General features: G+C 29.0%; 1 protein-coding gene across 1 annotated transcript in view; it reads right to left on the bottom strand.

Annotated features, from left to right (window-relative positions):
- Positions 1-22,968, bottom strand: part of lovit (loss of visual transmission) — a 163,439-nt gene that overhangs the window by 45,809 nt on the left and 94,662 nt on the right. The window contains exon 6 of the mRNA XM_065498742.1: positions 13,494-13,668. Within this exon, the coding sequence (XP_065354814.1) occupies positions 13,494-13,668 (175 nt within the window). The remainder of the gene's footprint in view (positions 1-13,493; positions 13,669-22,968) is intronic.

The raw sequence follows: 22,968 nt of genomic DNA on the forward strand, positions 1-22,968 counted from the left end.
ATAACATAAAAGTTAACAATTCAAGTATTGATAATGTTAAAAAACATTCGAAAACAAAGTCCATCATTAAATTTTAAACAGAAATATTCTGATCAGATTAACTGCCGAAAAATCTACAAAACAATTGACTAGCAAATCCATTGGTTTCCGTTTTGGAAAAATGACGTTGCAAAATCGACAACGGTTGGTGTAATTTTGGCACCATACGGTGTCACTTTTTTTCGACACCGTACGTTTACAATTTGTAAACAAATGGGTACTAATCGACAACGCAATGTTGTTAAATTAAACGCCGACGCATCTCAACGTGAGTTGCTGACAAGTTATTGTCAAAGTGTTGCGGCGAAACTTTTAGCTCTGCTTTGTTTTTATAAGTGAGTTTTAAATTTTATTTACATTAAAAAAGTGAAAATATTTAAAAATGAAAATATGTATAAAAGAAAGTGCAGATGATGATCCAGGCAGTGCAAGAAATGAGAAGATCACCGAATCCACTGACGACATACAACTCCAAAAATTCCTGGAAACAATAAACATACAGTTTTTGTACATTTAAAAGGAAAGTAGAGCTATATATATATATAATTATCAGCAATGTAGAATACAATAAGTATTTGTTTTATTTTTTAGAATGATGACCTGTGGAAGCAGTGCCACAATTAGGGATGCTATTTGAAATTTCACATACAGGAACTCCGACAATTGTCACCAATGTTTTGCCAAATTTAAAAATGAAATTTATATGTATTTTATATTTAAGTATTTATTCGTATTGCATTTAAAAATAAATGTAAAACATAAAGGAATTATTATTTATTTCAATTACCAAATCGTACACGAACGGTATCAAATCCACAACATATGGTTTCAAATTGACAACGGTGCGGTATCAAATTGACAACTCTCTGGTGTCAAATCGTACACGAACGGTGTCAAATCGATAACGGATGGTGTGAATTCGACAACTGAATGGTGTCATTTTCTCGTTGTCAAATTGACACCGTTCGTGTACAATTTGTGCACATACGGGGTTGATACACTATTCACACCGAATGGTGTCAAATCGTACACGGATGTGTTCATTTTTTCTCTGGGTGTACTTTAAAAAATTTGAGCTATTTGGACATGATTTTGAATTCAAATACAATATAAACGTATTAAGAACTTTTTTATGTCGTTCATTAATTTGGGGTTTAAATTGAGTAACTAATTCTTTAGTAAATTCATTATTCACTATTTCTAAATTATTTATAACAAATTGTATTATACACCAAGCTCTATCAACGTTGCCGAATCTTTGCTTAATAAAGTGGTCTTGGGGAATTACACAATAAAGGGAATATGTCCAAAGTTTGATATCATTTTAAGGCTGCACAAAAGATCCTATTGGTCGTAGTGCTTGAGGACTCGCTAATAATAATAATAATAATAATAAATCAAGGTTTTACTATTTGGAGAGAAATTTGTGTATATACCTATATAAACTACCCATTTACGACCGACAAAGTCCAATTTCGTATCATTTCACAATTACACAAATTGCGATTCCCGTTCTTTAAATTTGTTTCATTCCTATTGTTCTTTTCATATGAAAACGAGAATCAGAAACTCTATGAAAATATAAAAAAAAAACTTTTCATTTCACCGTTTCACAGAACCAGAATCGACCCCCAGGTATAAACGATACAGTGATATATCATACCAATTCTTAATGACTATTATCCTACCATTATAACAATAAAAATGCAGCCAATTATCAATAATATTTTGCGAGTAATGATAATTTATTTAAATTTACAAAAATCACATTGTGGGATTGCCACGTCCACAATTTCCAATATTTTATCTAATTTTTTGGCTACCTTAGTTTCAATATGTTTACTATTGAATGGAATTAAAATTCAGGAGAACGGCGTTTACTACAAATTTACTTTTGGCCTTTGAAATTAAGTTTTGAGCCACCGTAAGACGAACATCGATATATCGACTCCGCTATTTATAAGGCTACAGAATATGTACTTTAAGAGGTCGCAAATGAAAAAAGTGGAAAATTAAAAATACAAACTTATACCACTCATGATGAAGAGTATATACAAATATTTAATTTTTGTATTTTAATGGATGTAGATGCCTGCTTCTAATAAACAATTATCCAATAATTAATAAATATTCATTACATAGGTATATTTACATATATGTATACTTCTAACTCCGGCAATAGAAATTGAATTGCTCTAACAAAGCTCAATGTTAATGTATGGAACTACTCACGCAAACTAATCAACGCAAAAATGAGATTCGGTTAAACTTAACACTTGTTGTTTGTTTTAGAATCCCGTTACTTCTGAGCCGGCAATTGCAATAATATTAAAGTTTTAAAAAATTTTCTAAAAATATTTTTACCACGTCTCGTTCAGATTTACTGAACGATGCGTTTAGTTTTGTTTTACTATTGCACTATTGTGAACGGCTCGTTTTACGGTATCTATGAAGAACTTTACTGAATTTTGCATTCAGTTATTATAAATGAGTGTTCAGCGAAGAATTATTTAGTTGATTCTAAAAATCTGAACATAACGTTCAGGTCGCTAGTAGAAAGGATTGGGTTTTAATATGTTACGTTCAGAAAAACGTTTGCTTGGTCTATTACGAGCTGAACGTCGCGTAGTAAACAACACAATAAACGTTCAGATCTTGGATATTTGAATGCAACTTTAGAGGGGCGTAGTAAATGCGCCTAGTAGCATTCAGTTTTACTATTTCTAAATATTGCGTTCAGAAAATTTAATTATTTGTGTGTAAAGTTCAACAGAAATAAGTTTCATATGAGTAAATCTAACGATCTGATTTGATGACGAGCGGTACATAATTGGTCATAGCTCCCATATTATTATATGGTAGAGCTTGACTGACTATACTTTCTTATTTATTTTTAGTTTCCGCTCTATGTGTATTTCACAATGGTTATTAGACATGCCCTTGAAAAAGAGATTTGCTTTGGATGGGTTGTTTTGTTCATTAGCTGCTAAAACTAACTACTGCAAAATTTAAGTGCAATCGGATAACTATAACACTAGAAAATTGGGTAAATAATGGTACTTATTTCGATATCTTAAAAAAAATTCCTATTTAAATAATGTTTTTTAAACATTTGCAATAAACCTAAGCTTCTAGAGAAAATTATCTTTCTAACAATGTATAAAACAATAATTTCGAATGAAAAATAACAAAGTTATACGAGTTTTATCTGACCAAATATTGAGCAAAAACTGCTTGTTTACTCATATTTTACTCGCATTTCTATTGTTAACATAGTTGTTTACATAGCTTTTGTATGCAAAACAGTGTGTAAATAATACAAAAATGCTGTGAGTGAAGCAACATCAACTTTGTGCAACAAAACAAGAAGAGAAAGATTCATCAAAGCTCAGATAGAATCGAGAAAATCAATACCAAAATTTGATAGCAATAAGAATTTTGTCGCTAAATGAACACTTTATTATTATTTTGATTATCCTTTCTTTCACTTCTGTAAACATTTTTGTAATACTTTTTCTCTCTAAATATTTAATTTGTTAAGGTATTTATATTAATATTTGTCAAAAACTCAAGTATCATAATACAATTTCATCGTCTAAACAAAAGCAAACAAAAATGTCAAAAAAATATAAAATAAAAAAAAGTTTGCTGAAAAATATCAGTCAACAAAAAAATAAAATATTTGTAATACTGTCGTGTAAACAATAAGAGCCAGTTTTTGACTTCGTATTTAAATATGAATTATATTTAAGTTCTATTAAAATACGAAAATGAGTTTCTCAGTGCTTTTTTAAATGATATTTAAATGGCCAACGTTGGTCATTTAAATTCTATTTAAGTTTCATAAACTACCATATGTTTTTGACAGCTGAATTTTGTTGTTTGGTTTTTTTTCACTCTATTGTAGTAAAAAAAAAAACAAACAACAGCGTCTTGCAAAAACTACAATTCCGATGCGGGGCAATTGGAGCTTCTTTTGTGCATTTTCCTACCAATAATTTTATTGTTTAATAAACTTTTATTTCTTATTGGGCAAAATGTATCAATTTTTGTTTTGGTTGAACAGCTGTTTTAAGCAAAACTATCGATAAATTTTTGATATTTAGTAGTGCTACCATACTTTTATCTTATTTAAGTAAGACAAATTATGTAGCACTGAAAAACTCAAACTGTATTTAAATACAACTTAATTTTAAGTTAAAATTAACTAAATACGTATTTAAATAACAAGTCAAAAACTGGGCATAAATGTTTTTTCGAAACGATTTCTTGAAATACCGAATGAATTCAATAATATTTTAAATTTGAAAAGTGTTAATACTCAGTATTGTGGTCCATAAATACTTTTATATGTATGTAATTATAATTGATTTCTATTTTTACAAACTTGCTTATCATGCTCTATTGTCAGTTTTAATTAAATTTTTGAAAAATTCAACATGAAACCGGAGGCAGAAAATTATTTCCGATTGCAGCCAAACTTAGTGACATGAAAATACTTATAATTTGGCACACAAAAATATTGCAATTAGAAAAAAATGCCATATAAACAGTGAATTAATTTTTTATTTGTGAATAGCTAACTCACGAAAACAATTCCTGATTAACGACACTATTTGCAAATAAGATTTTAAGCATTGCCATATGTTTTAACGCTTTTAGTTTATTAAGACGATTTTTAAATATTTCATTGCATTTTAAATATTTCATTGAATTTTTGATTCTATAATTTTTACATTTAAAAAAATAAAAAATGTATCATATTTTGTTCAATAAAAGAGCTACCAAATAATTAAATTTTACCATCCGGCATCTCATAAAAACCGTAACCAATGTGACATATAAACAGTGAGTTAGTTAATTGCAAATAATTTTTATTTGCGAATAGGCTACGTATAAACGTAGTAATTAACGCTCCCGAAAGTAGAGTATAATTATCAGGCTCTATGCGATATTGATAGGCCTGATTTGATATTTTTTTTAGAAATTGCTTCAAAGTTATATGCCTAATCTACATAGGGATATTATGCCACTTGCATAAAATCCACATGTTGAAAATTTGATAACCGTAACTCAAAGCCGTGCAACTTTGAGGTCAAGGTTAAATTTTGTATATTAACCCTTTGTCGACCGACCGTACTTATAACTACCATAACATTTTAACCCTTTTTGCCCAAAAGTACTTTGAAGTACACTATCATCTTTGGTGTAATATTTTTTTTGACTATTGGCAAACTCGCTTACCCAGAATAACAGTGAATTATCTCACGTTCTCATTGTGGTGTTTATTTATGTTCTAATGATAAAAATACTGTTTCGTAAAATACCATAAAATACAGGTATGTTCTGCAAATCACATTTTATAAAAGTGGTTTGAAATCACATAAAAGGTGTTCTGTGCACATAATTTTGTGATTTTAAAACGTTCAGCAAAGTCAATAATGTTTTCAAATCACTTGGTTATTTCTGCGGCTACTACATGGAATATATTAAAATAAATTGCTTAAGTATATTAAACAATATGCCCTTTATTAATTTTCTTATAGAATTACTTCTTTTATTAAAAAAAAAATACTTAAAATTTAAGAAAAATCTAGAGACACCTTTCCGGCTGTAAAAAGTTTTTTTTGCTTGTGTGATTTCTTTTGTGATTTCAGGTTTGTTTTCAGCTGTTTATGATTTTCGAAAATACATGGAAGCTTGCCAGACTAAAGTTTTTTAATGGCTGTCTAAAATATGTTCAATATCTTTAAATTAATTATAGAATTCAGCATAAAATTTATAATATTTGTTAGATTATATTATAAGTTATCAATATGAGTTACGATTTTTGCGCTAATTGGAAAAAAAACTACAACAAAGTTGAAGCAAGTGATAACCAAAAACAATTGTGTACTTGTAGGGTATTCAATTAATCGGGTTTCTGGTTTAATCGGTTAATCCAGCAAATAATTAATCGGGGTTTAGATTTAATCGGTTAATAATCGGTTAATTTTAAATTATTCGATTAACCGAATAATTTATATTTAAATGTTAAACTGAAACTAAATCACGAATTTTGTGTACTTATTGAAGTATTTTAGTAATAAAAAGAACAAAAACATAAAAAATAAACAAAACATAACAATTCAACCAAAAAGTAAATAATTTTCTTTAGTTTTAATAAAACTCGACTTGGAAAAAACTCTCACGCTGATTGTAGATGTTGGAGAAATCGAAAGTAAGACAAGATAAAGAATATCCAATTTGTCAGTTATTTTTTTTTTGTTTTTTCTAAGCATATAAAATCCTCCATTATACCATTGGAGTCCTTTTTGGACTTTTTAGATTTTAAATACTTTTAATAATTTCGATAAGTTGTGAAAAAAAACTCGTTTTAGTGTCTCCAGTTTCGTCTATTGTTATGTTCTCATCCGACAATTACATGTAAATTAAATATATCAGTTATTATAATACTCACTAAACATATTTCTGGAATGTTCGAAAAAATATGTTTAATAATTTTACTTTGACATTTGTATTTGAATTAAAATGGAAAATTAAAAACAAACAAATTATGTTAAAGTGCAAAAAAAAAAAGAAATTTCGGTTAATCGGTTAACCGACACAAATTAATCGGTTTATTCGTTATTTGAAAATCGGCATTGAATTGAATTATTCGAACAATTAACCGACCAAAATTAATCGGTTAACCGATTAACGGTTAACCGATTGAATACCCTAGTACTGTGGCAGCTTTGCTGTTTTGTTTTTAGCATAGTGGTTCAGCTTGCGCCATAGTTTTTGCAAAATTTTTATAAAATGTAAGTACATATAAAAAAAAAAAATGTTTTTAGGGGACAGCACAAAAACCAAACACAGGTTGAAATTTTCCTGACGTTTATGGAGCGTCACCCTGATCTGGCAAAAAACTTTGTGCATGGCGACAAAGTGTATATTGATCAGCTGTGGGTGGAATTGGCAAATGAGCTGAATGCGTCAGGACCACCAACAAAAAACAGTACAAGCCTGGAGTCTCGACAAAGAGGTTATCAAAATCGTAATCTACGATGAATTCGAAAAAGTTTTGCCGAAGAAACCATGGGTCTAAAATCGAAATGGAGCTTCCCATTTTTAACGCGAAAATTTTCCTTTCGTATTTTATATTTTTGTTTAAATATGCTAACATTTTATTGAGTCTTTTAAGAAACTTGACTATGTTTAGGCTTTTTCAAAAGGAATGAAAGGCAAAAAAGATGAATCTTTGCAAATGAAGAAGATTAACAATAAACTTCACCCGTGGATGGTTACAAAGTCCCATATTTTGGTTGTGTGAGAACCTAAAACCGATATTTTGGGTCACAGTGGGGGAAATGAAAAATAAAAAAGGTGCAAATAAATTTGTAAGTTCCAAACCGATAATCCAATTTTAATAAAATTTCTCACGACTATAGAGGAGTTGTTACTGAGCTTAAGTTTTAAATTCGGACTTTCAACACTAAGGTGGGGCGGAGACTCAAGACCCCAAATTGGGGTGTCTCGGGTATATTACAAATTAAAAATGATGCCAAATTTTTGTTCTCTATCCGATTTGAAAGATTTGTACATATGTAGAATCTATAAGAAGAGAGCTACAAAACATATTACTTTATCTATAATTTATCTTTTATAATTTACGATAAAAAATCGCGAAAAAACAACTTTTTATTTTTTTTTTTAATTTAAGTGCACATAGCTTTTGACTTGGTGTCGATTTTGAAATAATTCTTTCCTTATAATACTAATAAATTTATTGTTAATTACAGGATATATATTTGAAAAAATCGGGAGAGATTTGGATCCGTTATTTGCAAAAATACAGACCAAGGTAAGTAAAAAACATAAAATTTTAATTTTCAATGGTGATTATCTCGTAAACTATAAAAGATAAAATAATGTTATGGTAACTTTTTTTGTAGCTCTCTTCTAGTAGATTCCACATATATACAAATATTTCCAATCGGATCGAGAACAAAAAATTTGCATCATTTTTAATTTGTAATATACCCGAAACACCCCAATTTGGGTTCTTGAGACTCCGCCCAACCTTAGTGTTGAAAGTCCAACTTACTTACAAGTTAATTTGCACCTTTTTTAATTTTTCATTTCACCCACTGTGACCCAAAATATCGGTTTTAGGTTCTCCCACAACCACAATACAACCACCATTTTGTAACCATCCTCGAATGTAGTTTATTGATAATCTCCTCCATTTGCAAATATTCATCTTTTTGCCATTCTTTCCTTTCGAACATTCCCAAACATAGTCAAGTTTCTTAAAAGGCTTAATAAAATGTTAGTATATTTAAATGAAAATATGAATATGAAACCCAGCAAAAATTTTGCGAATTTTTGTAATGACAACTAGTTATTTCATGCATTCTTTTGTAAGGAGTGGCGGTTACCCAGCATATTATTTTATTTACTAGAATAAGTACTTATTTTTATACAGGCTGGTAATGAACTTTTGCATTTAGCACAGCTATCTAGTGTGTTTGACTGGAAAACGGGAGGTTATTGGTTCGCCACCTGTCAAAGCCATTAATTTTTTTGTTCATATCATATTCATTTATATGTTGATGTTAAAACTATTGTTAACTTCCAATAAAATAACTCGTACATGGAGCAGTGAGTTAGCAGCTTGACTATCAAACACAAGCAAATAATGTGACTGTTCGATTCCCACACAATGCAATATTTTTTTTGTTTTTTTTAGCTACATATTCTTGTTGTGAATTTACTACTTATTTCTCAACTGATTGTAAGTACATTTGTAAGTTTGACCCCTGAATTTTTTAAAAATCTCGAACAACGGTAAGTCTGGTCTGCATGCATCTACAGCTAGAATACGTAACTCATAATCACAAACCTACTAGCATCTGTGCTGAGATTTTTAGCAGTTGGATCCTACCAAGGCGTTATAGCCAACGACGCAAACTTATCCATGGGACGCTCCACCTTCTGCAAAATCTTATGGAAAGTAGTGCCTTTGTTAGAGGAAACATTGTGTTCAAATTGGATAAGCATTGTTTTAGATCACCAGGAACAGAATGTTAACAATACAATGTTAACGTACAAGCATTTCAAAATTGACAATGTACCATCATAGCATTAATCCTGTGGTGTCCCTTTCTGCTGAAATATAAAGCATGATCCGATGGTGGTTTCGTTAGTCGAATGAGTGTCCCGTCAACACATCCAACTATGCCGGGTTAACAAATTTTTGGTAGAGATGTGATTTCGAAGTACTACTATATAGCCCGAAACGCAAGAAAGGTTTGTCCCCCATTGTAAAAATAGAAAGTTCATGAAGCTACTGGAAGGAAGATGGCGATGTGTATAAATAGTGGCAGCGGTTGCAGTCGGTAGTGAGTTTATGATAGACGCTGTTATAAGTAACATCAACTGTGTTACCAGTGTATATAAAGTGTCTAATATAAGTGTGTACATTAATAATAAATAAAGAGTTATTACAATTTTAAACTACTAACCTGATTTAGTAAATAAACCTCCGTTTTTAAAATTTAAAAACGTAACAATATGAATTTTAAATGCTTATTTTAAATATATGAACAAGAAATGTAGGAACAAAATAAACATATTTTGAGAAATATTAAAATAAAAGCACATTTTTACTTAAAATATATTCATATTTACTTGTATATGATTTTTTGTCTTCGTACGATACCGTTAGCCTATTCGCAGGTATGACCAAAAAAATTAGTTTAACGGCAGTTTCAAATCTTTATTTTCAAATTTTTAAAAAGTTTGTTAAGCAAATTTTAAAATTTTTTGGTCATCACATTGGGATTATTTGAGAATATAATATGGAATAAAAATATGAAAAAAGTATGACAATATCTGCTATAGTTTTTCCGTACCTGCGATTTAAATTTTGCGATTTTCGAGAAAAACTAATTATATAGTCCATATAATTTTTAATATAGTCTGAAAGTTAAATCGCAAAACTATAGCCCTTAAACATAACCTTGAAAAACAACATTAACCCAGATAACTATCTTGCTGAACTTTTAAAAAAGGTATATAGTGTATGCAAACAATATTTTGTAATCCCAATAGGTATATACCAATTTATCATGTGATGACAACAGAACTCTGGAATCAAATGGTATTCTATATTTTTGAATCCATGAAAGATTTCTCACTTTTCAGAAAACGCTTTACATGAACCGTCGCGGAAAACTTATTCTCACTTATTTCTTAAAAAGTCTTTATTACTGTTATTAAATAAAATAAAAACCAAAAAAAATTGGCAAAAAATATTCAGAAACAAAAAAGTTATAATCGTTCAAATTTAGTGAACATGCAGCGGGTAAAAATTAGATTTTTATTTTCTGTAAAAAACACGACATTCGGAGTACCGTTACCGTTTTTTGCTTCACATTTCTTCACTTTGATATGCATTTATTTATTATTTGGACAATTGTCTCACATATTGAATTGAAACTTTAGCAAAAAAACATAAACAAAATTTTGAATTTAGTCCCCCTAAATTGGCAAAATCAGACACTGTGGAGCGCACAGTGGGGCAGAATCGAAATTTTTTTTTGTTTCCCATCCGATTTCAAAGAATTTTGTATTTTTGAAAAGCGCTCGGCTAGGTCTTGAAAAAACATGCTTATGTGGTATTTATAATTTCCTAGTTATAGGCATTTCAAAATTGAAATTTTAAAATTTTGCCATACCTTGGTCCGCTTTTTTAAAAATATAGGGCGCACTTTTGGACCGAATGGACTCGAATTTTTCATGTTAGTTTGACTACTAAATTACGAATCCAAAAATAAACGATTTCCAATTTAAAAATTCAAAAAATAGTATATTTTTGCTGTTTTTTGGACAAAAAGGTGACTTAACTCTTGTTTTATTAAAAAACAACTTTTTTTAAGAACGTATAACAATTTTATGTTTTTCTATAAACCTTCTTTACGGAGAACATTTTGGTATAAAAAACATGTCCTAGTTTTGGAACATGTCGGCCCTACGCCCTTTATAAATTGACCTATTTTTTATCAAAATTTCAACTTTGGGCCACATGTTATAAAATCCCAAAGCAGGGATCAGAAAACGGAAAGCAGCTTTGGAAACCCTGATGTGTTCCCTATTTATCCTTAAAGTATTTTCCCAGCCCCGAAGGAAATGTGGACCTTTGTGGGATTTTTGCTCCAATTTTTAGGAATTGGGGGATTCCCTTTGATTTTTATACACCTTGATATTTAGAATGACAAACTTAAAAAACACTGAAAATTTCATTGAGTTTCGTTAATAAATAAAGATTTTATTATATATTACATATTCATTGAGTTTCTAAAACTCAAATTTATATCAAAATTTTAATAGGATTGCAAATATTAGGAACAATTTGATCCACATTCATTCCGAGCTATATTTTTTTTGTTTAGATAAGTTAATTTTTGGTCTTACAAAAAAAAATCATGTCAATATCTCAATTAGATTCAAAAATATGCCACTTTAAAACTTCGTCCTTCAAAAATATTGCACTTTTTCATACTAAAAAATTTGTATAAATTTTCTTAATATTTTATTCAACACAAGTCACTGGTTCTGACTCAGTCACATTAAGAAAATTTATACACATTTTTCGCTTTCCAAAAATATAAAATTCTTTGAAATCAGATGGGAAACAAAAAAATGGCACGTGTTTGAAAATTTTACATGTAGAAGGTACCCACTTTGAGCGCCCTTAGCTCGGACCAGCCGTTTAGAAATGCCAGATTTATTTCCAAAAAATTTCGATTCTGCCCCACTGTGTAGTGTTATAATTCTGTTATAAACCATTCATAAATTTGTATTATTTATTGTAGGTTCAACACTACTTTAAACCTACTTTAAGGTATTCTTTTTACATTTTAACTGGAAAAAAGGGAATTTTAAAGATAATTGTTTAAAAATTTGCAATAATAGACGATGGTATTGCAATTGCTAAACATAATTTTAACTCCGCCGGGGAATAAATTCCACTTTAATAATATGTATATGATTTTGTTTCATATTCCTCAGGCAGTGAGCTACATGAGGTTCGCAAGTGAGTTTGATTGCCATTTTTGTAATTTTCTTTTTACTTGTAACGCCATGTTGCAATGCACTGTATAATCATTGTGGAAGAATACTTTTAATAATAATTGAAATAAAATATATAAAAACGTTTGTATATTAATACATTTTAGCTTAATATAAATATACTAGAATCAAATATAGATTTTTTTCTCTAAAAATTAGTTTTTATCTTCAAAAATGTATTATTACTAAAAACAAACAATGAAATTAATTAACGAATATTTTATCCTAATGACAAGCAACACTAACAAGGAAAAAGGGGAAATAACTGAGAAGCATTGCCAGCTTAGACAAAAAACAGTACATTAGTTATTGTGGGTTTAGCAAAAGTGTTGGTTAACAAAATTGTGCTTTAAATCTACAATATGGTTTTATTATGAATTAGACCGTAAACATTTAAAATCAAATGCTGAAAGTCGTTTTAAGCTGGAATTAGCTTTATTTGAAGCAAGTAACAGTCGGAGAAAAAATTTAGATTGTCTTTAAAATGCTTTATTAACGATAATGCCACCACCTGTTTAAAGCGAAAGAGTTTTCTCTGGAAACTTTGCCACTAAAATAAGAAATCATCAAAAGACTTACTGAATACATGTTGAAAACTCAATTTTTTAACATTAATACATTAGAACTACTTTTTTACTTATTTACACTTTTTAAACTATATGATGTAATTTTTGTTTTGGAAGTGAATTAAATTTTATTTTAAAATATATTTTATAAAAAAAATGTAATACAAAATATGTATAACAGAAAAATTAAAATAATGAAGCTAAAAACTGCATTACAAATGCAATTAAAATATTGATCGACAGTGAATTATAAAGGTACATTCACAATTTATAAAATTTTGTGATACTTAATTGCTCTTTTGCTCTATTACCAGGACAAGAGCTCTACATAATGAATATCGCTAATATTTAATTTTATAGTAACAAATATTTTATCCAACATTTTTTTTTTGTTATATGTTAGAATTGAATTGTAATGTATTGTTTTTCATTTTCTTTTAATAAAATGAAACAATTTTGTAAAACAATATTCTTTTTTACTTATTTTTCTAGTTGAAAAGAAATTTTTCATTCCCGTTTCCCGGGAAATAAAATTATCCGGGAAAGCCCAAACCCTAAAACTAGTGTAAGTGTCATTATAGCAATCCAAAGTCATTTCATTCACTTCATATTATTTTACTAAATAAATGAAAATTAATAATTGTACTAAATAAATGTAAAAGTTAAAAATATTATTGTTTGGTAAGTATTAGAAAACGCAGTCCCTGCGGAAAGTTTTTGTTTCCAAATGATTCAAGTTACATTGAAAAATTTTTACAATTAAATACTTACAGTCCCCATGGAATGGTAATGAGCCACCAAAAGATACGGCATTGTAAATAGAGTTGAATACATAACACCTGCGGCCCAACTAAAGATAATAACACTTGTCTTTGCACGTGTAAGAGCCATTAAACACATCCCAGTGCAATAAAATAAAAGACCGCCAACATAAACATTCCTGGCCCTGAAATGATAAGCAAACAAAAAAAATATTTTATATTCATATGTATATGTAGTAATGTTGTCAGATTGAGATTTAAAAAAAAAACTGAACATTTTATTAATAAAATATGTATATTTTTTCAAATCTTCCGCTGCCCATTTTCATACTTCACATTTCTTTGGCATATTATTTGCTTGAAATTCTTTAGCTATATCACATTAGCCGATCACGTGGTTTATTGAAATTATTATAAAATTAAACATATACACTAAATATGCTATATTGTTACATATGTTCTTCAATAGCAAAATATTCTCATTTGACTTTAAAATTAAATTAATGAAGTTTAAAACACGTGATTTTAGAAAAAATTAATTTTTAACAGATCACAAAAAAAAGTCTACCACAAGATAATGCTGATTTTTTACAACTGACTATTTCCATGACCTGCAAAAATGAAGTACACTCACCTAATGTTAATTTTCTGAGATCATAAAACTCTTAAGCTTGGTACGGCTACTCCTATGCTCTTAGTTTTAGAGAAAAGCAGCTATACCACATTACCCGAACTTACTCTAACTACAATAGTACAGTAGTTTTGACTTACCTGCCTTTCACTTAAGAGCATTTTGCATATAAGTGCACAAAACTTGTGCTTTGTATATTTATTTACCAAACTCCATATAAATTCGTTAATTTAAGTGCATTGTTCATACCTGCACATTTAAGATAAGTGCATAATACTTTTGGAAGCTATAACTGGTTTTCATGAAAAAAATTTCATTTAGCTGCCTAATACAAAATTAAATCAAAACAAAATAAGGAAAATACGATTTTGAAAAAATGAGAAGTTTGCAACTTCTTAATAATTTGAAACGTAGCTAAAATAACAAATTTGTCGTTATGTTTAGACGGAGAAATCAAAAAGCTTCATGTAAATTATTTGCCGCTTTTTTGGGCAGTAAACTTAAATGCACTTACCAGCATCAATGAGCACGTAAGTGTATTAAGGTTAACTGTATTTTTATCTTACCTGCACAAAACATCGTGCAGAGTTGGTTGTGCAGGTAAGTCAAAATTACTGTACTATATAATAAAACCTAAAATTTTCCAACTCAGTCTTTAACAGTTTGTGTGATTTACTTTATTATACTTTTCACCATTGCAAGGGCATAGGGAAACATAACAAACTTAACTCTTGCAACAAAATACATGTTGGTCAATGTATTTTGACGATATCATAATTGTCTGGAAAAACGATATTATAAGGAACAGTACAATGTAGTCGTTTGTCACACGCAAACGATATCATATGAGGAGCCGCAGAATAAAAGGTACTTTTTTGAAGAAGATTTCAACCCAAATATTATAAAAATACCAAAAAATCAAAAGTACATTTTGTTCTGCGGCTCCTCATGTATGATAGTTTATATCATCTAGATGATATCATTTCGATATCGTTTGGTTTATTGGGATGTTACATGGGATATAAGTATAAGCAAAAATAAAAATAAACTGTATGAGAATTATATCAACACAATTTATATAAAACCAGTTTGTAAGTATTACTCACAAAACGTTTAAAGTCCCAACACTCTAGATTACTTGGAGACACTTAAGTGACAATTGTCTTCACCCTAGATTAACTGGGATGTATAAAGTAACCAATTGTCTTTTCTCTGCAATACAAAGAGCACATAATTGCCAAATGACTCAAAATATATAAATTGGAGTCAGTCAAATGATAGGACATTATTGTTCCTAATATTTGCAATCCTATTAAAATTTCTATACAAATTTTAGTTTTAGAAACTCAATAAATACATACATATAGGGTTGCCAGACGGGCTTGATTGTCAAGCTTTTTCAATGCTTGTCAAGAATCAAGAAAAAATTTCATTTGTCAAGCTAAAAAGGAATTTTAGAAATTTTTCCATCAAATTAATTTGCCAAGTCAAAAACATAGGCGGATTTTTTTTATTTTACAAACTTTTGACAACTAAAAATATTGTTCTATTGAAAATACGAAAATTTTACGTAGAGTTAGCTTTTCAAAAAGTATAAATTCCTTATACAAAATTGTTATGAAAATTGTAGAAATTTTCAGCAGTACATATTTACTTACATTAATTCTCAATGTATCGACAAACTGCCTGTTAATAAATGTCGACATAAAATTATAAGACCGCTAAACTGTCCGTTAACAATTTTGGTTTTCTCAATATACCAACAAAAAACATTATTTTCAGATGGCAATACCAAATACATGTGGCAAAATATATAGATTTACAGTCTTATGCAAAAAAAACCTTATTGTAGATTTAAAACACAATTTTGTTACCGAACACTTTAGCTTTAAAACCCATTTATAAAAGTATTGTATGCAAAAACGTTTATTAAAGGCATAAATAACTAATGTACTGATTTTTGTCTAAGCTGGCAATGCTTCTCATTTATTTCCCCTTTTTCGTTGTTAGTGTTGCTTTCAATTAGGATAAAATATTCTTTTCTTTTTTTCATTGATTGTTTTTAGTAATAATAAATTTTTGAAGATAACAACTAATTTATTATAGAAAAAATGTATATCTGATTCTAGTAAATTTATATTAAGCTAAAATGTATTAATGTACAAACTTTTTTATATATGTATGTAGTTTATTTCAATTATTATTAAAAGTATTCGAATGACGAATATTCTGTAATAAAATAAACATCATTGTTATATAATTTATTTTTATTGACATTTTGTTAAATTTTAACAAAATTTAATGAATTTCTATGTGGAAACACACAGTTATAATTCCGGAGTGGGTATATTAGATTGTGTGGACCTTCTTCCACAATGTTTATACATTGTATTACTATATAGCGTTGCAGGTTAAAAGTAAATGACAAAAATGCCAATCAAACTCACTTGTGAACCTCATGTAGTTCACTGCCGGAGGAATATCAAACAAAATCATATACTATTAAAATGGAACTTATTCGCCAGCGGAGTGGAAATTGTGTTTAGCAATTGCAACAGTATCGTCTGTTATTCCAAATTTATCTTTAAAATCCACTTTTTTAAGATAAAAAAGAATTCCTTAAAATAGGTTTCAAGTAGGGTTGAACCATTATTCAATTTCATATATTTAACAATGGTTTACTACAAGTGTTTTAAGCTAATTTTCGTTTTTGGATATACTATTATCGAATTTAGCTTAACAACGGTTAGTAAGCATGTTGTAAGTTTTTTGCATAAGACTGTCATTGTTTAAATTAAATCAAATGAAAAAAATATATAATTTTACTTTTGTTAATTTAACTGAATTTTAAATTGTCAAGAAAAATCAAGTTTTTTTCTTTAATGTCAAGAAAAATCAAGCTTTTTCTTCTGAATGTCAAGCTTTTTACCGATTTCGATCTGGCAAGCCTACATACATATGTATGTAATAAAATCTTTATTTATTAAAACTCACTGAAATTTTCCAAGTTTTTTAAATTTGTCATTTTAAATAATCAAATGTAAAAAAACTTGCGAAAAGGGCAAAGGGATTCCCGCAATTCCTAAAAATTTTAGCGCAAATCCCAAAAATGGTATTTTTTACAATTTTGCTCATAGGGTCCACATTTTCTTTGGGGCTGGGGAAATACTTTGGCGATAAATAGGGAACACATCAAGGTTTACATTTTCTGATCGCTGCTTTGGGATTTTAGAACACGTGGCCCAAATTTGAAGTTTTGATAAAAAATAGGTCAAATTCCGAAGGATGTAGGGACGACATATTCGAAAAATGGGACTTGTTTTTTACACTAAATCGTAACAATATTTTTTTTTCACTTTAAATAAGATAAAAAATATAAAATATTTATTTCAAATATTGTACTAAAAAATATTTTAATATTTGAATATAGTTATTATCATGATATAAAAAAATTACAAGGTAGTTTCATTTATATTTTTTTGACAAGAAAGGGGATTTTTGAAGTTTATTTTATTTGTAAATATTCAGTGACAAAAAGGGACAATTCCATTGCATTGCCGGAGACTTTGCAGTTTATTTTAGAATCTTTGGTGGCGGATAAGAAGATAAAACCACAACAGAGCCAGCTGTTAAATGATATAGTAGAATATCGTCAAATATTCCATTGTATCATTCGTCATACCAATTATCTGACAGTTGTCCCAATGAAATTGTCTCTCAAATCTTGCTAAGAGATTACACGTGGAGGTGCAAGAGGTTTGTGCCGGAAAACAGTTTGTGATTTAGTTGCAAATATAACCACAATCAAGCATGAATGAAATAAACAAGATTGCGACATCGACAATTCCGTTATTTTAGTGTACTCTTTTTTCGTGACGTCAACAGTGACCCTTTTCTTATGTTTTGAATGTAAAATACTTACTTTATATGAAATTTCAAAACAAATAGTGAAAAATAAATAAAAAAAATTAATTAAAAACAAGTAAGAGTGCTATATTCGGCTATGCCGAATCTTATATACCTTTCACCTTTGTTGTGGATGCATTATTATTTTTTATAATTAGTATATAGGTATGTATGTACATTGCCCACTTTCAGCGTACAGCATCCTAAATTTATCAAGAACACAAAAAACAACAACAACAACGCCAAACGAAACAAAACACCAAAAGAAAAAACAAAATACGCAAGGCAATGAAACCAACACACATCCAAACATACGTTTAATTGTATAAAAAACAACAACAACGCCAAAAGAAACAAAACACAAAAGAAAAACAAAATACACAAAGCATGCACATGCAAACATACGTTTTGTTGCTTTTTTTTCAAAAGAAAACCACATACGCAAGCGCAAAAACCAACACACAACCAAACATAAGTTTAGTTCAATGATGTTCACGCCATACAACAATTGTTTGAAAAATTTACACACATTTGTTATGCTCTATTAACGACTTTTGTTCATTCATCGCTGAGCATGCGAAGAAAACACATATTAAGCATTGTTGTTGGTTGTTCTTGTTCGAAGCAAACACACGCGTTTCAATTACAATTGAACACAATAAAACAAAGTCAAAAATAAATACAAAATTTAAGAGAATTTCGGACTTACAATGTATATTTTTTCATTTCCTTAAAATTTAAATTACATTCATTTAATAAATTGGTTTTATTTGACAAAAATCCTAAATCTAAACTTTCTTCATTTTATTATTTTAAGTGTTTGACATTATGTTTGCTGGGTAGCTCTCTCACCAATACATCTTCATTTTTATTTTTGAACATCACTGGTTTAGTTGTATAAAAAACAACAACAATGCCAAAATAAACAAAACATTATGCTCTTTAAAAGAGCGTAACAAATGTGTTTAAATTTTTTAAACAATTGTTATATGGGATGAACATCACTGTCATAGACAACAACTATATAGGTAACTGAGACCTAAAAACTAGGGTTCTATAGCTGAAACAAAAAGTCGACCTTTCGACTTTTTCCGTTTTTTTAAAAAGTCGACCTTTCGAACTTTCGACTTTTTTCGTTTTTTAAAAAGTCGACTATTCGAACTTTCGACTTTTTTCGTTTTTTAGTTAAATCGAAAATAGTCTAAAAAAGTCGAAAATAGTCTAGACTTTTTTAGACTATTTTCGACTTTCCGACTGTTTTCGACTATTTTCGACTTTTTACCATTTCTTGTAAAAAATATATAGTTTCAACATTTATTGATGCGCCTTTTGTAATGTTTAGCAATAAAACTGAAATTTATCAAGGCGATAATAGTTATAGAAGAATGTTGTGTAGAAAAAAGCTATATTAGCATATACTACAAAAAATGCAAGTGTACCAAATTGCAATAGTTTTAGTATAATGTTGCAATTAAATTTTTTTTTAACAATCTAAAAAGTCGACTTTTATCGACTATTCGACTTTTTTCGACTTTTATCGACTATTTTCGACTTTTATCGTCTATTTTCGACTTTTATCGACTATTCGACTTTTGAGATAACATTATAGAACCCTACTAAAAACCTAACTGGCCTACCTAAACAAAAGCGTAAGACGGAACGTTTTTTTCCGCTTAGCTTTAACGCTGAAATGTCATACCTAAACAACAGCGGCAACGCTACGTCAAACAATAAAAACAGGGTTATCAAAAAAATAAATATAACAACCCTGATTATTTAGACCATAACCATATTTCTGATAATATAAAATATATAAATATAAAAGAAAATAATATATGTATACTAATTTAAATATTTACACTTACCTCCATTTTCTAATAACAAATATATTTTTTTGGCTTATTTGTTTCTCATTCTTTATTTATTTGTTTACATTTGTTGTGTTTTGCAACTAACTTCACTATTAAACGCGCTGTCAAAATTGGATTTTCCAATTGCAAAGCGTTGCCATAACGTTGCCGCCGCGTTATTTCGGTATGCTACATACAAATTGTATGGGCATGAGAATTTTTGACAACTAAAAATCGCTTGCCGCCCGTGTTTAGGTATGCCAGTAAGTCTGTTGTCAGAAACCTAATTCATGAGAATGTATTGCATGTATTTTGTTTTTGTATCACCCGTATGAGTGAAAAGAGAGTAATATTTTACTGTCTCCTTCCGTTCTATGTGTTTATTCTATGGTTATTATCATGATCAGCGTTGCCACTCGTAAAATATTTTTCCTACCAAATTTCTGATTAAAAACTACCAAAACCTACCAAATTTTAAATAGTTGAGAAATGTTATAAGGATTTGTTTCAAAAAATATTTAGCTTAAAATTATATTATTGGTGCTATAAAATTACCCAAAGGAAGCCAATTATTTAATAACACTAAAATCATAAAAATATCAGTTTAAGAAATATTTTCAATTTCGATTTATCGATGTCCTTCCGTTCGCCTGGCTGGCTGTTCATGAAAACTTGTGCACAAAGTACAAGTCGAAATTTTAAAGATATTTTAATAATAATTGTCACACGTATTATCTTTGGCCCCATACAAATGTCCTCCTGAAATAGGACTTTATCGGTCATAACTGCTTGATTTATATAGATATTAACACAAATTTTAATTTACAAATAAATCACACCTAAGAGTTTTGTGCGGATTATAATTTATTATAGCTCCCATATAAGGCCAATTTCCGAAAATCACTTTATAGAGCATAAATCTCATACAATATTGGTAGTGAAATAAAGTTTAACAGAAAGAGTTTTCATATAGAAATGAATCACTCCACATAATTTCATGGCGATCGGATCATAATTGGTAAAAGTTCCCATATAAGGCCCACTTCCGAAAATCACGCATGAAAATAAATTATTGAAATTTTAAAAGAAAAATATTTTTGATCATTTACTCAGTATATACTATATACTAAAAAATATATTATTCAAAAAGAAACGCATTTTTTGAACTGAACATTACTAAATACGCACTGGGTGCCACCTCAAATGTAGAAAATGTTTTCATACAATATACAAAAAATATATAGACAAGTGGCAACGCTGAACAGCTGACATACAAAATTAAAAAAAAAAAACAAAAAAGGTAAACAATAAAAGTAACAGCGAAATCTAAAGAAAAAAAGCAAATTGTGGTGGAAAAGTGGAAAAAATAAGATTAATATTATAATTAGGATATTTTGGTTCTAACTTTATTGATAACTGTTCAATAATTGCAAAATCTCTGCCAATATCTTGCAACATAAACATTTTTGACTTTTTGCCGAACTTTTTTACTTGGTGAAGAACAGCTGATGCTGTTGTTAAATGAGTTAAAAATAGCTTCAGCTAGTTTTATATTTACAGTCGACTTTAACGTCAAAAGTATATTGTCTATGGTAGACCTAAAGTCCACTCTTAAGTAAAGACGACTTTATTTCTCTTAAAATATACTTTATTGCTGACTATGATTATGGGTCATAGTCTTTTTGTTATGATTTTTATTATTTTGTTCATAACAATACTTACAGTGACTCACAGCTTATTTGATGCAGGTAAAATTATTTTAGAAAATCGAAAATTAGTCGAATGTTCATTAAATTTATCAAACAAATTTTATATAAAACTAGCTGACCCGGTGCGCTTCGCCACCCCAATTAGAAGAGTGAAATAGTACTATTAAGTCTCCCTTTGTGAATCTGATTGTAAATGTCTAATTTCATATTTCTGGGTCCATTATTATAGAAAATGCAAAAGAAAGTTACCACTAAAGTCACCTTTTTTGATTTCAAATTGATTCAGAATCATGTGTGCCTAATTTTAATTTTTTAGGTTTATTATTATAAAATATTCAAAAAGTACCATTGCAATAAACAAATAGTACCATTGATTATCAGTTTTGAATTCGCACTCACTAAACCATAACCCGTCAAGTTTGAATTTTAAATTTGTATAGCCTTTCCTATATTATCAACTAATTTTGTTTCTATAACAATTAATATTTAAAAATTATCACAAAACCGAAAAAAACCAAACCGCGGTTTTGAAATTCTTCGGTTTTTTGGAAACTCTAGGTCCGTTATAGTAAAAAGTATGGCCTTGAATTTTCACTCACTTGGGACCATAGACGCCTAATTTAATATTTCTATGTCCATTATTGCAGAAAATTCAAAAGGTACCATTAGAATATATAAAAAGTACCAAAAAGCCCCCACTTGTGGTTTCCCACTCACTCCCATATAAGCTTAATTTCATGGTTTTAGGTTAATTGGTGAAGAAATTACAAAAAGTCGAATAAAGAAAAAGTACCAAAAAGTCTATCTCTAGAATTCTCACTCACTTAGGACCATATGTGCTAAATATCATGTTTCTAAGTTCATTGTTATAGAAAATTCAAAAAAGTACCATTAGAATAAGGAAAATGTACCAAAAAGTCTCCCCCTAGAATTCTCACTCACTTTAGAACATATACGATTAATTTCATATTTTTATGTCCATTATTACAGAAAATTCAAAAAAGTACCGCTACAATATATAAAAAGTACCAAAAATCAGGCACTTGTGGATTCCTACTCACTCCGGTCCATATAAGCTTTATTTCATGTTTCTAGGTTCATTGGTGAAGAAATTACAAAAAGTACCTTTCGAATAAAGAAAAAGTACCAAAAAGTCTCCCTACAATTCTCACTGACTTAGGACCGAGTATGCTTAATTTCATGTTTCTTAGTCCATTGTTATAGAAAATTAAAAAAAAATACCATTATAATAAAAATAAGTACCATGAAGTATCCGCTTGAATTTTCACTCACATAGGACCATATACGCTTAATTTCATGTTTCTAGGTCCATTATTATAGAAAATTCAAAAAGTACCATTATAATATAGAAAAAGTACCAAAAAGCAG

Source organism: Calliphora vicina, chromosome 1 (genome assembly GCF_958450345.1).
Source record: "Calliphora vicina chromosome 1, idCalVici1.1, whole genome shotgun sequence".
Taxonomy (NCBI): Eukaryota; Metazoa; Arthropoda; class Insecta; order Diptera; family Calliphoridae; genus Calliphora; species Calliphora vicina.